Source organism: Octodon degus, unplaced genomic scaffold (assembly GCF_000260255.1).
Source record: "Octodon degus isolate 3935 unplaced genomic scaffold, OctDeg1.0 scaffold00045, whole genome shotgun sequence".
Lineage (NCBI taxonomy): Eukaryota > Metazoa > Chordata > Mammalia > Rodentia > Octodontidae > Octodon > Octodon degus.
The window spans coordinates 8,453,174-8,470,630 of record NW_004524621.1 but is presented as its reverse complement, the minus strand read 5'-3'; the positions used below and the strand labels follow the sequence as shown (position 1 = coordinate 8,470,630).

The 17,457-nt window shown below is 50.5% G+C and overlaps 1 protein-coding gene across 1 annotated transcript in view; it reads right to left on the bottom strand.

The window, feature by feature from the left end:
• Positions 1 to 413: 413 nt before the first annotated feature.
• Positions 414 to 17,457, bottom strand: part of Shb (SH2 domain containing adaptor protein B) — a 133,329-nt gene continuing 116,285 nt past the window's right edge. Inside the window, exon 6 of the mRNA XM_004631826.3 lies at positions 414 to 1,230. Coding sequence (XP_004631883.2) covers positions 1,047 to 1,230 — 184 coding nt within the window. The 3' untranslated portion in view covers positions 414 to 1,046. The remainder of the gene's footprint in view (positions 1,231 to 17,457) is intronic.

Below are 17,457 nucleotides of genomic sequence, written 5' to 3'. Positions count from 1 at the left end.
TCAACCTCACAGTGGTCCTTCTGCCTCAGCCTCCCAGGTGTTGGGGTTATAAGTGTGTGCCACCATGCCCAGCCTAGGAGAACCTTTTTTAGATAAGTGGGTGCTATGACTCCCAGGGGTAAAACAGACTTGCTGTCAGCAGGCACTGTGGCAAGAGAAGATCTTGACCAACTTCAAGGCTCTCAATCAGCCCGTGCTGGAGCTGAACCCTCCAGGCATCACCCCAGGTTCCTCTGTGCTCCTCTGGGCCTTGGACTGCTTTGGCCCAGTCCCCACAGTGGCCATTCATTCAGCTCCCCTCCGCAGGATCTGTCACAGCAGTAAGCCAGAGTCGCATCTTGCTGGGGAGTGAAGCCTGAAGGCAAGTACTGCCCCCCACAGAGCCCATGTGGAATATAAAAGGAGTAAGAATATATATTAAATGACTATTTTATTTACACACCCTATTCATAAATAATTGCATCCTCTTTTTGACTGCACAATGATATCTTGAAGATCTAATGATTACACCAAGAGACTAAATGTAGTGGGAGCTTGTGCGTGTGTGTGACCATAGGCCGGCACACACGCACACTCACAGATGCTCCACACCACAGAGAGGTGGCTGGGCCCCTGGGCTAGCACAGCCACCCTCTGCCTCCCGGGACTGGTGGGTGGGTGGGAAACTTTGCAGTACACAGGTGTGAGTTCCTGACAGCTGGAGAACAAAGAGATGCAGCCCAGGGAGCCCCAGCCCCAGCAGAGCTGCTGCCTTTGTTCACCCTGGAAGGCATCTCTTTGGATTGCAAATATTTAATTCACAGAAACTCTAGGAAGGGTGGGGGTGGGGTGGGGACTGGGGTAGTGTGGTGGCCTCCCTCAGCCTCCACCCAGGCCTTCTCCAGCCCCAGTCAGTGACAAAAGCACTCTAAGACATGCAGTGGTGTGCTAGTACCATACACACAACACAAACTGGACACAGCTGGCAACACAGTGGGCTCTGTTCGTGCCCTGACGGCTTCTCCAAGTCTTTGGCTCTGTCACAGAGCAGGGAGGGACTGGTCCATTCACAGGGTCCGCACTGCCACAGGATACAGGAGGGACAAGTGCTCAGCTCCTTTGATGGGTAGCTTTCTGGTGGTGTAGTAGTGGATGACTTCTGGGACACTGTCGAATGGGGGGCTGTTCTGACCCAGAACATATTTCTCTTTGGTTTTGGCCAGTTTCATGTGCATAAAGCCCTGGTTGCTCCTGTGAACAAAACAGAGAGGTCAGCAGGATTGGATCATTGCTGGGGCTGAGGGAAAGGTGGGGTGGGCTGAGGGAAAGGTGAGGTCGGCTGAGGGGTGAGAGCCTCTGTCACGTGCCATTCAGTTTTGCTCCCTGGCACTGAAAGAATGCTTGTTTCCTGAGAACTTTCCTCTTGACACTGAGGCCAAATGCCTGCTAAGGTGCCAGGACTCCTGGGATACCTGGGAGAGAAGAGATCCCAGATGCAAAGTAGCTGTGAGCTGCACCTTTCCAGGACAGAACTAAGCCAGGGCTTGCTGAAATGCTGCTGCAGCCCTGCTTCGGGACTCCTCCTGCCAGACAGCTTTTAGGGTTGAGGTACTTGCTGTTACAATGCAGACACCCTCAAGCCTTGCCTGGTGGACAGAGGATATGCATATTCACATCCCCAGTGCCACAAGTAGGAAGGGCGAGGGGCTGCCAGCTGAGGAAGCTGCGGCAGGAATGGCAGTGAGGTGCTTTCCCCTTGGATAGTGGGAGCTATTACTTGCAAGGGGCCACTCTGCCTGGGACTATACTCCTAGCTTCCCTCGGCTCCAGTTAGCCATGTTACTAGCTATAGCCAGAGACTGAGAATTCTCCCAGAATGCCCCACCCCAGTTACTTCCCTCTGGCTCCTCCAAGTCCAGCCTCTTCCTCTGCCAGGCTGTCTTTCAGGCTCCCTCCGGCACAGTGCCTTCCTGCCTGTGACCGCTCTCCGTCCAGCCCTACCTCTGGAGCCACTTGTTTTCCTAAACTGCAGTTACTTAGCCACTCCCCAACTTTCCCCTGAGAGCACCATGGATCAAAGGACGAGGCCTCTGTGACCACTCTAACTGGGTCAGATCTGCCTGGGAGGGGCCGCCTGAAGTGTCTGAAGGGAAGAGTGGCGATGGGTTGTTCAGAGGTAGGAGCAGAGCCCCCTGTGTAGCCCTAGGCCCCTACAGTGTGTTCTGCATCAGCACTGGGAGTGGGTGCAGCTCAGGATGGCCAAGGCCACAGCCTAAGCACTGTGGTCCAGCAGACCCCTCCCAAGTCACGCCCCAAGCCCCACCCACACTGGCTCGCCTCTGTCACTCTGCTTTCCTTCCTGTCCTGCATAGCTAAGCCTCGCCTTTGATGGCTCTGTTGCTACATCTGCAAATTTCTAAACCAAAGTCCAATTTACCAGCCATCTGTCATTTGGTTGGGAAGCTGGAGCTCATCCTCCTGTTACTGTCTCCAGGGCCCATCCCTGGACACAGGTAACTTGTGAGTAGCTCTAAGACCTGGCTTCTGGGAGCCATCAGGCCCGCAAGGCTGAGAACCATGTGGGCACAGGTGTGCGGCCTTTCTGAGCTCCAGCTCCTTCCCAGTGCTCCCACAGGGGCCACTGGAGGACTGAACACATCACCTTCAGGTGGGACTGGGCCCCCACGCATGGCTCTAGAACATCATTTTCAAATGAGCAGAATAAATGCTTAATGAAGTGCAGACACTGAGCAACACATCTGCTCATAATAATGTATTTAGAGATGTCACCCTCGGCTTAAAGGAAATCGTTCAGAGAGCAATTACATTTCAAGAGAGAATAATTCCTGCGCAGAACTAAAATTTAAATCAAGATTTTTTTTAAGCCTGGCAATGCTCTAATTACAGAGCCTGTGGCAAGTTCCGCTCCTCAGTGACGGGTCACTTCACCAGAGAATCGCCTGGCTGTGACTGAGGAGCAGGACGCACGCTTCAGCCCTCAATAAGGCAATGGTGAATGGGTTCAGTGGAAAGCGCCAAGGGCCTGCCTGTCCAGTGGGACATAACAGGTGCAAATCGGTGCCTCCTGGAAAACCACTGGCAGCGCTTCACCAATGTGCCACACGTGCATGGCTCAGAGCTGGTGGCAGGCTGGAGTGCTCTGTGCTCTCGGGCCCTGCTCAGGTGGGACTGGAGGACAATGGGAGCACAGGGCCAGCACAGGGACTTGGGGCAGGAAGAAGGGTGTGGCCATGATACATCACTTCCCTCAGTGTGTGCTGACTGGGGTGTCATTTGGGGGAGCCAAACCATGCGGCTTTGTGATCCTCTCAGATCTACAGCTGGGGAGGGAAGTGAAGGGCTCCTAAGTGGGAGGGCCCCAGACTATCATAGCTCTGCCCAATGGCCTTTATGAACCTATTTCATCTTCAAGAAGGTTAAGGAATTGGGCACAGTGGAACATGCCTGGAGCCTCAGGCAAGTGCAAGGCCAGCCTAGACTACAGACTGAGACTTTGTCTCAAACCCAAAGAGGCTGAGGAAAGGAACTCACATGGTTAAAGGGGCTGAGAGAACAGTTTCAGTCAGGCAGGACAGCACATGCCTGTAATCACAGATCCTTGGGAGGCTGAGGTAGGAGGATCTCAAGTTTGAGGCCAGCCTGGCTAACTGTGAGACCCCATCTCAAAATAAAACAAATGAACAAAAAGGGCTGGGCAATGTAGCTCAGTGGTAGAGCACTTGTCTAGCATGCAGAAGGATGAGTTTCTTTCTTTTTTTTTTTTTTTAGTTTAATTCTGCGCACTGAGAAAATAAAAACAAAGATAAAAACCAGGATGTTTTCACACTAGATTGTTCTTCTATCAACGAGTGACACTGATGGTGGCAACAGTTCTGACAGAGGCCCAGGTAGAAGCTGATCCCTCCTCCATTCCCAGGCTAGGCACTTGCAGTTCTCTGTGCCTCCACTGTTGACCACAGGCACGGCAGCAGCCAGGCTGCGCCCGCCTCTCCTAATCTTCTGTGTACCTCCACAGCTTGCTAGCTCGCATGCCCAGCCAGCATACGGAGGGGCAAGGCCAGCGATAGAGCATCGCATCAGTCCAGGGCCTCTGAGAATACATCCAGGCCTAGTTCCCTGGGCTTCTGTTGTAAACCTGTTGCCCAGTTTCCAGCAGTCTCCTGCAGGAAGGCGTCAGGGGTCACCTAGCTCCTCTCTACTGCTGCCTGGCCCCATCCTGCTCTCACTAGGACATCAGCCTAGACAATTATAGAAGGGTCAGTGACTCCTGGGGACTTCCTACTAACTAGGTCGTGTCCAAAAGTATGGAGGTACAGAGAGGGAAGTTGACAGGCCCAGTGACATAGCAATCAGATGCAGTGGCACAAGATCCCTTCCCTGGGGCGGGCTGGGCCTGACCTAATCCTCAGAGCTCCCTGTGAGGCCAGGCAGGTTGGCAGTCAGAGGCATCAAAGCCTGTGCCAGGATGTCCTTCACACTGAGCCTGTGTCCACAATGCCCACCTCATAGAACAGACGGGTTTGAAAGAACATCACACACACACACACACACACACACACACACACACACACACGGGACTGTCCCAATGATCAGGAAGGCCGTGGCCTGACAATGAATTCCCTAGCTACAAAGGCATGTGGTGGTTACCTCCCAACTCCCCAAAGGTTCCCTGGTCCTGAGAGGCTCTATCAGTCCTACACCATCGCAAACATCAAGTGAGGCCTTGTCCACACATACACGATGTGTTTTTGTGGAGGTTTTTTGTTTTGTTTTGGTTTTTGGTACCAGGGATCAAACTCAGGACCTTGCACTTGCCAGGCAGGGACTTAAGCCTCTGAGCTATCTCCCCGGCCCACAAGAGATGTGTTGTAACACTGCATCTTCACTGGTCACAAGATCCCCACAAACGAGGTGCTTCCTAATAAGAGTTTAAGATTTAAAAGTTGTTGCCAGTTGGAGTGGTGGTGCATGCCTATAATCCAAGCACTTGGGAGGCTGAGGCAGGACTGCCGAGAGTTTGAAGTTAGGATGGCTCACAAAATGAGTTCAAGGCCAGGGTGAACTACATAAAGACTGTCTCAAAAAAAACCCCAAAAGTTACTACCAATGATGGTTTTAGCAATGTTCAATACTGCACAAAAGATGCCAATATAGTGAATGAAAAATTTAAATTTCTGTAGTGAACAGAGAGGTGAAGCAATAAGGGGTATGCCCAGGGATGCCATGCTGCTTATAAAAAGGCTTTTAGAGCTAGAAACAACCTTGGGATCACCTCTCACTCCCTGTATCTTGCAGGGAAATGAGGCCAGGGAGACATACGACCCTGGCCCAAGGCCCACAGCAAGGGGCTGCAGATACAGCTCAACCCCAAGCCCTTGCAACCACGGCCAGGTGGGCTGGGCTCCATTTCAAACAGCACAGGCACTGTGGTTCTCCTTGGGAAGTACCAGTTCTCTGGGGAGCTCTGACATGCTCCTGCTGTGACCCTACCACCTGCCAAACTCTTGCATCGGCCTTGTCCCCTTTGATAGGACATCTTGCCAGAGCAAAGTCACAATTAGGGGTGCCACTGGTGGGTGACCTGTCTAACGAGTCTCGTAAGGCCATGGAGGTGGGGATGCGGGGACTGTCACGGTGCTCATCATCATCATAAAAAGCACTTCCTTGTCACTGGGATTAGCAAGCATGCCAGGCGCGCCAGCCTAATAACAGGCCCCACCTCGCCTCCTAATCATGAGCTTTAATAAAACATCACTCAGCCCACAGCTGCCGGCCGAGTGGGGTGCGAGGCCTCACCTCTCGCTTTTAGACCTAATTGCTTGATGCATATTTCATGAAGAATCCTGGGTAATAGTTATGTTAAATCGTTTCTTTTCATGATGAAATGACTTAAAAACACTTGCATATAATATTTATGCGGGAGAAGGAAAGAAATTGCCCTTTGGGACTATCATGTAGGCCCCAGTTACAGCAGTCCCACACACAAAGGGTTTCTGGTTCTGCATGGCCTGAGAGGTAGCTGGGAGCTGCTTTGTTTTTTTTGTTTTTTTTTTTGACCCAGATGCCGCAACAACACTGTCCCTCAGTTTACACCATCCATGGCTCTTTGCTACCAATGCAGAATTAAGGACAGCTGTACTTCTCCGATTGTCATAGGGCTCATGGCACCAGATGGAGCTGACTGTGGCTGTCTGTGACATTATTTAAGCTGTGTGAAAACTCTAAGTTGGTTTACAAATGGGGAAACTAAGGCTCAGATAGGTCATGTGCCTAGCCTCATGAGACAGGGTGGGGCCACTATATGAACCTAATCCTGCTGGATGAGCCTGCATTCTCTTTGCCTCAGAGCTGTAGCTGTCACTGCAGTCTCATCTTCCCTGTTTGGCTCCCCAACCAGATAAGGCCCAGGTTTCCAGGTAGGTCAGTGGACACTTTCTACCCCAAGAAATGGCTTCCCTGTGGCTCATGAGGTCCCAAGGTCAGGCACCCTCTTTTCATGGAGATGTTTTTCAGCAGACTGAGCCTCCCTCCTTCCATCAGTAACCTAGCTGAGGTCTGTCCAGAGCCAGAGAACTAAGCCTCCACCTACCCCAACCTCTGCATCCTTTCTCCTCCCAGAAACTCCTGAGGATGAGCTGGAGACTACGCTACCCTGTCAAGGAGGAGCTGTCTACTCCAAGGCCAGGCACAGTGGTCCCTTCTGGTCAGCACTGATGCCCATTTGAGCCTTCAGACTGGCAGAGTGGGTAGCCCCAAAATGGCAATTGTGAGGTGGGCACAAAGGCACCTGCCCCTCAAATCATGAAGTCTTGCCCTTTCGATCCCCAGCCTACTGTGCTGGACCTGGCCCTGGAAGTGCTGAGACGGAGATTGAGATTGGGTGTGCTTGTAATCTGATCTGTGTAGTGAGACCCTGTACTAAATACATTTAAAAAAAAAGAAAGAAAAGTCTTGCCTAACAAGACCACAGGGAAGAATGGGCTAGATGCAGCTTTCTTGAGGATTCTTCTTCCAGGTTTAAAGACATCAGACTTGAGGGGCCGGGGAGATGGCTCAGTGGAATAAGCGCTTCCCTGGCAAGTGCAAGGGCCTGAGTTCGGTCCCTGGTTCGCAGAAAGAAAAGAGAGAAAGACATCAGACTTGAATGTGAAACCGGTTCCCTTTCTAAACCAGGTCCTCCTGAAGAGTGAAGGAATGAGCCTCTGCCTCGGCCCGCCACTCTACTCAGGGCACTAAGCAGTCACATTTTTCTTCTGTTACACCATTTTAAACAATTGAATCTTACATCGTAGGAAGATTCCTGGGGCCAGATAAGTAGAGCTAAAGAATGAGCTTGAGCATTTAAAAATGCACGCAGCAATTGTTGTAGCCCTATCTAGATAATCCGTGCAAAGCCTCATGTGGTCAGAGGTGGAGCTGTTCAGTGGTAGCCAGAGAGTGTGATGCTGGGGTTCAGGGGGTGAGTGCTACCTCACTAAGGAGCTGGGGGGCTGGATAAAAATACAAGACACAGAGAGGGCTGCTGTGGTTCATTGCTTGTCACCTAGAAGGTGGGATTGTGAGCCAGATATGCCACATCTGAAGAAAGCCCTAGGGCTGGGCATTGCATAGGCAAAAGACATTCTCAGGGATAAGCACCAGAAGCTGTGTGTGTGTGTGTGTGTGTGTGTGTCTGTCTGTCTGTCTGTCTGTCGGGCCATATGACTTTTTAGGTGAAAGAAGCCAGGAACTTAGGGTCCACTCAGGCTGGACTGGAGAGGAAGCTGGAGACTAACCCTGGGCAGGAAGCACTAAGTCTCAGGATACTTGGGGATAGTGGTGGACATAACTCTGGGCTCAGGACCACCAGCTAGGCTAAGGTCTGCCTGCCTCTTCTGAGCTGCACTTGACTGTGCTTTCTCCTTTGCCTGTAAAATGGGCTCTTCCTGCCTTCCTGAGGTCTGAAGTGGACAGTGGGTGAGCGAGCCTTGGCAGGTGCTGCAGTGCCACTAAACATGAAGGATGTCATGGGTGCCTGGTTAGACAGCTTTGCTCCTTGGCAGTCCTCAGGTAAGCGTGGCAGGGAACCAGACTGGCAGGATACTGCAACACATGATGTTCTTCTTCCTCTTTATGACAAGTAGGGCCCTTTCCAAAAGTACTGGTACAAACATAAGATAGGGGCTCAGTGTCCTGATGTGGGCTCTCACATTCTCCTCCTGGGGCAGAAGCTGCTGCCTATGCGGTCAGTTGGTTGGTTCCAGCCTATTTGGGCTAAGTACTGTCATATCTCCCTGTGTGTCTGGTTTGTTGTTCGTGGCCACCCTGGCAGCCCAGAAGTCACAGATGGCCAGGCAGCCCCTGGTGCAGTCTGCCTCATTGCTGAGTGACAGGGAGCAGGTTGGGTGACACTGGCAGGGTGCTTACTGCACTGAGATCTATTTCCCCAAACATTAAATAGACTTCCTAACCCTCTCTCTAAAGCATGTTGTTCTACCCAAGATCCACATGCAAGATGTTAGGCAAAAGACATCCTCGGGGTGAGCAGAAGGGGTAAGGAGGAGAGGTTGCTCTGCTGAAATATGTCATGAACAGTCTCAGGTGTTCCTTAAGGGCCTACTGTGTGTGTGGCTCTGTATTCTACACTTCTCTGGGACATAAGATGCCACCTGGAGGCTGCAAAAAACCATGTGGTTCCTTGCTTGCATTTTAAGATAACACAGAGGAGGGCAAGGCCTTAGCACTGCTTCCTGAGCTTTCTTCCTTGGGGTCAGAGGTCCTGCCAGGACCGAGGTGCTATGTGAGCACTGCCCGCTGCTGGGCACACACAGCGTGGTCCTCCTTAGTCTTCCCGGGCCCACTGTCCTAGCAGGGGCTTCTAGGCTTCCACACGGGGTACTCATGAGTCCGGCAGTGATGGGGACATGATTTCCACTGAGTCCCAAATCCAACAGACGTTACCCAGAAATGAGAAGGAAGATGCAAAGGGGCCCTTTAAAATCCACAAGTGAAAACAGATGGACTCACTCAGCAGCTGCTTCATCTAACCTGACCATGCTTTTTGCCTTTCTGGCATTTCAGAGGCACACAGTTAACTGTGACCACTCAGCCACTCTGGCCAAAGCCCATTCGCAAATCCTGTGAACGACATTAGCTCCCAGTAGAAAAAAATCCCTTGGGAACTTGGGCCTCAGTTTCCTCATATGTGAAATGGGTGATAGTTTACAATGTTTCCGCCAAAAGCAAGAGAAAAGAACTGTGAACTAAGCCATTAGGAGTGGGGGCCCCAGTCCTGGCTCTCATGCTCGTGGACCTTGCCTCAGTTTCCCCATTTCTACAATGAAGACACTGGACTGGGGGACCACTGAAGTTCTACCTCAAAGCCTGATGCCCAGCTGCTGATGTACATGATGAGGAATAAGAGACTACCGAGATATCGAACAAAAGCCCCACCTGCACCACAGGCATGCAGAGCCCCAAGGCTGGAAGAAGAGTAGAATACAGATTTCTCAAAGAGGGAACTTCTTCAGCTGTGTCACAGAGAGCCGTAAGGACTCTGGGAAGGCTGCAGCTTTCTGAACTGCTCTGGAGCCAGAATCTGTCTTTAATGTGTTTCTCAAAAGATTCTAATGCATACTCATGTTTGAGACCTACCTCTCTAGTTCCATCTGAGGAAGGAAACTTTATGATATTCACCACATTTGGTGTTGCTTACCCTCAGCACTAGGGAAACTCCCTCCCTGCCAAGCCACTCCTTTCCATCCTGGACAGCTCTGCCATGGCATGTTCATCCACAAGTTGAACTAAAATATGACTTGCTGTGCTGCTGACAGTAGCCTGCTCTGACTCTGGCTCCTGCAGGGCACTGCTGCTCCTCTTGCTCTAGAAAGGCCCTCAGAGACAGGAAGTCAGAAGCAGGAGCAGTCGGCTGTTCCACTTCAGATGTCCTCACAGGGCACAATCTGCTGTCCTTTCCTATCAGAGTCACCCTTGCGGCTCACATGCCAGGTGGCCTGTAACTGGACCATGTTCCCTGGAAGTCTGTCTAGCTTGCCTTCAGTCCTGCTGCCCAGATACTCCACCATTAATGGGGGATGGCTGAGTCCACCCCTTTCTCCTCCCTCCTAATCCCAAAGGACAGGGTCCTATGGACACACACGTCATCAAGTACAGGAAACTCTCTGATCCTGACCCAAACAAACCAAAAGGGGCTAAGGGGCTTGCATCCAAGAGCATTAAGAAACATAAATCCATTGACTCTGGCAACACTCGTAAGATTTAGAAATGCAATTCTAAAAGGTCATTGTCACTCCTCTGTAGTCAGAGCTCTGGAGGGCAAATCTTCTCATGTTGGACATTCATTCTGGCAGCTTCCTGACAAGCCCTTTCCACAGGGTGGAGAATTTTCTCAAAATTAAATCTCTAGCTCTTTGCTCTCTAATGAAATTGATTTCTGCCTTGATACACAACAAAGCTCTCATTTTATTATTTGGCTAGGGTTTGACCACATTAATTACAGGTTTTTTCAGCATGGCTGCAAGTAATTGAGTTCCAAAGTTACTTGCTATCAGAACTGATTGCTTTTTAAAAGCGCGACTCCCATAGTAAGAGAGTAAACTGTAGCTTCTCTCTAGATGTTTTTGGTTAAAATTGGAACAGTGCTAAACATCAAGAATGTTTTCCTAGCCTAAGAATCTGAATTCAGAAGGGGTCAGAGCGTAATGGGCTGAGGAGATCTGAGTTTAGAGCTTTGGGGTCAGGTCACATGGTCCCAGATGATGGACCACAGAAGTTTTACCACTGATGTGTCAGAACTCATATACCACCCCAGTTTTTATTTTTAATTTTTATTTTGTCTTTGCGGTACTGGGGATTGAACTCAGGACCCCGTGCTTACCAGGCAAGCTTACCAGGCAAGCACTTATTCTACTGAGCTACCTCCCCGGGCCCCACCCCAGTTTTTAGATCACTAGCATGGTACCATCCTACCTACCTCAATGGATGCTCTGCACAAGCCTGTTCTAGTTGCTTCCTTACACCAGGAGCCGGGAACTACAAAAAGTCTGCCTGGTCCTACCCAAATGCATTCTTCCTGTGAGATGATGTGTCCAGCACACAGGTTGCTCTTTGGGAAGCTGCGAGGAGGTTGGGGATTGTAAAAAGAATGTAGGACTCGGACAGCAGGGGGCTGGCATGGTGACCGGTGAAGTGTGAGGTGCATGAGGCGCTGGCCTTGCTGAGCCTTTGTCTTTGAGGTGCAAAGTGGGGACCCCCCCCCAGAAGCTGGAGCGCACACATCGGCCTTCCAAGTCCACCAGGCACTCCCTGACCACTGTCTTCCTTATGCTCCATGACCATGCTGGTAGGGAGAGATTACCATTTCTTCTATCATACAGATGTAGAAACTGAGGTCGCAAAGCTAGCAAGGGGCAAAATGAGGGTTTGAACCCCAGATTCTGGTTCCGGGTAGTCCACTCCTGTGGCCACGACACTCTGTGATCTTTCTCTAGTGATCACTTCAATTAGACTCTCCCAAGTAACAGGCACAGGGAAGTCATCATAAATAAGAGCTCAAGAGAGTGTGGAAACCAGAACTGGGTATTCTAACTCCACCACTGATGAGCTTCCTGCTGTCTCTTTTAACAATAACAAACCTATTATGAAGGAGAGTCATTGTGGAAAATCCAAAAAGCATAAATAAGCAAAAAGACAAACACCACCAAGCCATTTCACCACTCACAAACAGCTATCAGAGTCTCTTACAGTGCCTTCCTGTACTCTACCTCCTACCCCCCATGTGGTGCGTGCAGTACCCAGGGGCAGGCTGGGCTGAATTGTGTAACCTGCTTTTATTACAATCACGGCTGATTTTGGATCTTGTTGTTATGCATTCTCCTGAGTATAACATCCAAAGGTGCCCTGACTACCTCCTACCCTGTGCCTGGTCTTCCAGTGCTGGAAAGACACACTTCAAAAGTATATATATATAATACACAAAGAGGTACCTATGGAGGCCGGATCACTCCAGACAGCAAACCCCAGGACCACAGTCAATTGCATCAGCTGTTACAGGGCAAATTTAGAAAGTAGAGTCCCAAGTGTATAAAGTCCCCGCTGTAACTCAGAAATTAAAATTGGGCGGCATTTTATAACAGTCACCCCAGCCAATGTGGGCCCATGGGGAAGAGAACACTGCAGGGACCTGCTCTCTAATCTTTTTTTTTTGGTGTTTGTGTGTGTGTTTGTTTGTAAAGTCTCACTACGCAGCTTGGACCCATAGTGATCCTCCTATTTTCTGCCTCCCTAGTGCTGGGATTACAGGTGTGCACCACCATGCCCAGACTCGACTACTGGCTCAGTGCATCCGGCGGTGGGGCTGACGCAGCATAGGGTGCCAGGAATCGAACCCTGGCCCCTGTGCTTACCTAAGCAAGCGTTTAGTCTGCTGAGCTATGCTGCTGGCCCTCTCCCCTCTACTCTTAAACCTTTCCATTCGTATACTTTGCTGTTGCTTCCCCAAAAGACAGTCTCTGGTTTCTCCTTTCAATTTTCTTCATCCTGAGGCCCTACTTCAATGTTACCACCTCCAAGCTGCCTTCCAAGATACTGCAAGTATGACCAACTTTCTCTTCCTCCTCGGTCATAGTGCTCCCTAGCTGCCTACATCCTTGTCCAGACAGTGAGTTTAGAGGCTGATGGGTCTCTCTCCTCGCTGCAGGTCTGCTGCACAGGGTAGCTGCACTGCAGGCCTGTGTGAAGGCCTACCTGGAAATCTGTGCTGAGAACGTGGCAGGCTGATCCCCAGGCCTTCAGCAGCATGTGGATTTTCAAAAGGAAAATAGCCGGGGGAAAAGAAAAAAGAGGTTCTATTTAAAGCTTTTCTAATAAGCGGGCTTTGCCAAACCCAATTGCTTCTGATATTCCTCTTGGGTGAAGTAATCTTAAAAAAAAAAAATCATTATTAGAAGTGGCAAATCGTACTCACGACTGGCAGGACAGAGGCTCTCACTGGGGGAGCTACCTGGAAACAAGCAGGCTGGAGGCACCAAGCAAGACCAGAACGTGGAGGCCCCCGCTCCAGTGGAGGGCCGGGTGGCCTGTGTGTGCTGTGCCCTCCACACCCACCTGCACAGCAAAGAACTTTTCATGGCTTTGGCATTTGAACTGTGGGAGCAAAGATGAGGGCTGTTAAATCTGACTTAGATTTTACAAATCTACCTCAAATACTATAGGGACATTTCTGAAGAAAATGGGAGGAGGAAGTATAGCGCTTCCAGGGATAGGAGTTGGGACAGACAGATCCTACTGGTACCCTGTCTCAGGACCTCAAGAAGGTCCTTTCCTCTGTATTAGGCCTCAGTTTCTCCCATTTTAAAGACCCTTCTGGCTCTAACTGCTAGGTAATATGAGGAACAGTCAGACCCTGAATTTGACATTGGGATTTTACTGTATGAAGCCAGTGGCTTTGAGACACACCAAATGCTTCTAGGAGTAGGCACTCATATTTTCTCTGGACCTGCTCAGTGTTTACTCAGCTCAAAGCAAAATAAACCCTACATCGCACTTTCCTGGGTCAGAATGAATTCTCTGCAAATAACCCCACCTGCATTGGTACAGCTTCTCAGCACTTACAAGAGCTTTAAATCCAGTGTTCTCCCATCTCACAGCTGAAAAGCTCAGACTCATGAGGGCTAGTGACCCCTCGCCAGGATTCAGGCTCCCTTGCACTGACAGTGGACACAAAGTCTGTGGCTATCCTCATGGCTGCCCATGAGCCCTCTCCCAAGTCCTCAGCCACCCTGTTCTCATGTGGCAAAAAGTTTGTTAAGTCATATTAACAAGATATTAGAAATATGGTTGAAAAGAGATATTTTTTCCTTATTTGGAGAGACAGGCCTATTGCCTCCAAAGGGAGCTGTCCCAGGCCACGAGAGGTTTCTTGGTGACACACGGGCAGTTGGAATGGCTCCCCTGGTGACCGAGCTGCATGGGCAGATTGACGGGGACTGATATAATTAAAAACTGGCTGGAAATGTAATCAGGGCGGCTCAGGCACTAGAGAGGACCAAGAGCTCTCGGGGGAACAAAGGGCAAGACGATGTGTCTGGTGGGGCCACAGGAGCAGGCTGAGGAGGGAATCCCTCCCCTAACATTGATTGGTGTGTGTGGCACAGCCAGGGTGGCAGGTACTCTGGGCATGGGCTGGTGGGGTGAAGCAGAGTAACAGGCACCTCTGGGTCTTTTTTTTTTTTTTATTTGCAGAACTAGGGATTGAACTCAGGCCCTTGCCAGGCAAGCGCTTATTCTACTGAGCTATCTTCCCAGGCCCTGCCTCTGGGTCTTGAGCAAAGGTTAGGAAGGGGAAGTTGAATTAGGGGGAGTCTGCTTTCTCATACCATTCCTGTTCTGTGTTGCAACTGGCAGTGCTGCCACTGACCACCCCAGCCATTCAGAAGCCTGGACATGGTCCTCAACTCCTTCTTCCTCCTCCTCCTCCTCCTCCTCCTCCTCCTCATCATCACTCATCCTATCTCCTCCACAGAACAACCACTTGTTCTTCTGTGAGGTGGCACAGCAGCCTGGGAGGGAGCAGCCCTGCACTCCTACTCTGGCACCCATCCAGTCAGGCAAGGCTTCTGAAAACCTGTCTAAGGCTTTCTGCTACCAAGTGCCCCTGGCTTCAGCCCAGCACCTGGGTGGAAGCCGAGAGCCTCCAAGCAGGGCCGTGTAAGAAAAGTGGCCCAGGGCTCAAGCAGGTTCCTGAGCTGCTCTGGGCCTTGGCCTCCTGGCTGACAGAGGGCACAATGTGGAATGGTGCTTTCCCCACCAGCTGCTTGAGGACTGCACCCAAAGAAGCCACTGGGTCATGCATCCTGACACTTAGTTCAGAGCCAGACAGACTTTCTCTCTTACAGTCTGGTCCCCACAAGCCACATCACAGGCTTTAGGTCTCTGAGCTTCCTAATGTCAACACTGTCTGAAAAAAAAAGTGAATACCCTCCTCTGGCACCAGTTCTCAGGCTATCATGTCCAGAGAGAGGCTTGGACCCTGGCTGGGCTCTTCAGGCCCTGCTTGAGAGGAACAGGATGGTTTCTGCTCAGAAACTCCACAGGACATAAAAGTGTGAGGCTGCACTAAAATCCTAGCCCTTTACTCATTAGTTATGACATAATGTAACTGCCCATTTCTGCATTCATGATAATGAAAGTAGTAATTCTTGCCTGCCTATTACAGCTCTGGAGTTTCCTAGAATCGGTCCCCTGGGAGGTACCCTGCATATACTACCTCACTGACCAGTTCAGCAACCCACAGCAGGTGGTGGGGCAGGACTCATCCACCTGCTCTGCTGAAGATTAAACTGAAAATAAACTGGGGTGTGCCTGAACCTCTCTCAAAGGAAGAGGGCAAACCAAAGGCTTGTGACTGGCCCAGGGCCCTCAGCTGGTCAGGTGAGGTAGGATTTGAACCTGAATGTCCTGGGAACCAGGAAGGGCTCTTCCCACACTGTCCACTCAGATGCTCCTGAATCTGTATGATAAAGAACTCCGGACACAGGAGCAGGGAGTTCTGAATGGGAGGGCGTCCACTTGCGGAGCATGTGCCCACTGCAGGATGCCCTTCCTCAGTCATTCCGAGTAGAGAGGACCGGCATGACTGAGTGACCCTTTCATCCTGCAAGGCCTCGGCACATTCCAAAGCTTGCTGTTCTCACTTGGCTCCTTGCAAAGAGCAGCTGAGGAGTGGGTTTGCCTAGAGCAGCAGATTCTAATTACGGCATTTCCTTTAAACTTTCGTAAAGGAGAAAATATCAAGCACACTAATTGAGCACAAAGCTCACTTGCCTTCATCAGCCACAAAAGGACAAGAAATCCTTCATGGATGGAGAGCAAAGAGGACCCCCTGAGACTCAAATGCAGGTAGAAAACAGGGCTGGGGGCAGTGAGGCAGGCAAGCTGCTTCTTACTCTAGGCCTTGGTTTCTCCATGTGTACAGTATACTGGAGCAAATATAAAAGGTCTCTTTCTGTTCCCTAAATTCCAAATTTCCACACACTGTACTCCCAGAGTTGCTGCCCTGACCTTTGGCAAACACACTTCTCCATGAGATGAGGACCACAGTGAAATTCTGGTGAAAACAGGTATCCAATTCACAGTGTCTGCAGAGGTGACAGTAGGCCTTTAGGGGCAGCAGGAGGGCACAAAGGCAAAAAGAAAGGCCTGCTGAAGTGGTCTGATCTCTAGCTACCAGTGCAGGCTTGGGCGATCAGAGAATTAAAGTAACAGCCACGCCCACAAAGCCAAAAAGAGTAAGCCTGGACCTGCTGTTAACTCTGCAAAGCCACATAAAGTTATACCCCACCACTGTAAAGGATAGTGGAAGAGGGCACAGAGAGATGTTGGAGTTGAACCCAGACAATCCACAAGACTCTGGGCTACCATGACCTTTCTACACTGGTTCTCCTGCAGAGCCTGTGGCTCTCCAAAGTCTACAGACAGCTGAGCTACCACTGATTTGAGCACCACCCACCTATTGGGCACATGCTAAGTAAGCTCTTTCATGTATTCTGTCCCTCCAGCACACCATGAAAGGTTTGAATAAGGAACCCGAGGCTCAGACATACTAAGCCCCTGCCCACCACCGCCCTCCTAGCAAGTGGTTCCACTTAGGGTCCAGGCAGACTCATGTGGAGCCAGCATCTCTGTGGCTGTGCAGAGTTGCTTCTACCCTGGGGAGAGAGGAATACAGGTGCTGGCAATGGGGACACTATACCTGGAAGAGGCGGCTTCCTCCTGCAGGGTGCACAGGCTCTCTGAACCCCATCCCCCCCAACCCTACGAACCTTTATTATTTCTTGCTCCTGGCTGTCAACAGCAACAAACTAAGATTAATCACTTGCCTGCCCGCCTAGACTCAGACATGCCTACTGTTTGAAAACTCTCTCCTTCACTGCATAAATCAATGAGGGGAGAGAAGAAAGAAAAACATTCCTAACTAAAGCACTCTTCCTGGCCCTGTAGCACTCACCCTCCACTGGAGCCCCAGGAGGCGTCTTCTGGGTAGGGACTGGGTACCCAGTGGTCAGCACTAAGCTGCTGTTCCCAGCAGATGCAAGGGGGTGTCATCAAACGATCTGAAGGGCCAGAAGCCTGTTTTTGATAAATTAACTATGTGGGAGTGAAATGGGGCCCTCCAACATCCTCAGGCTAACAGGAAGGGTTCTGTGGCCTAATCATGAAAACTTTAACCTGGAAAAATGGGTACTGGTAGAGCTCTGGGCCTTGCACATCCTGGGCAAAGGTGTACAGTAGCTCTACAACTAAGCTACACATCCATTTCCTCATTTTAAAGACACCAATGCCGGGGAGATGGCTCAGTGGAATAAGCGCTTCCTTGGCAAGCGCAAGGACCCGAGTTCAATCCCCGGTTCCGCAAAAAAAAATAAATAAAAAAAAATAAAATAAATAAAAATAAATTAA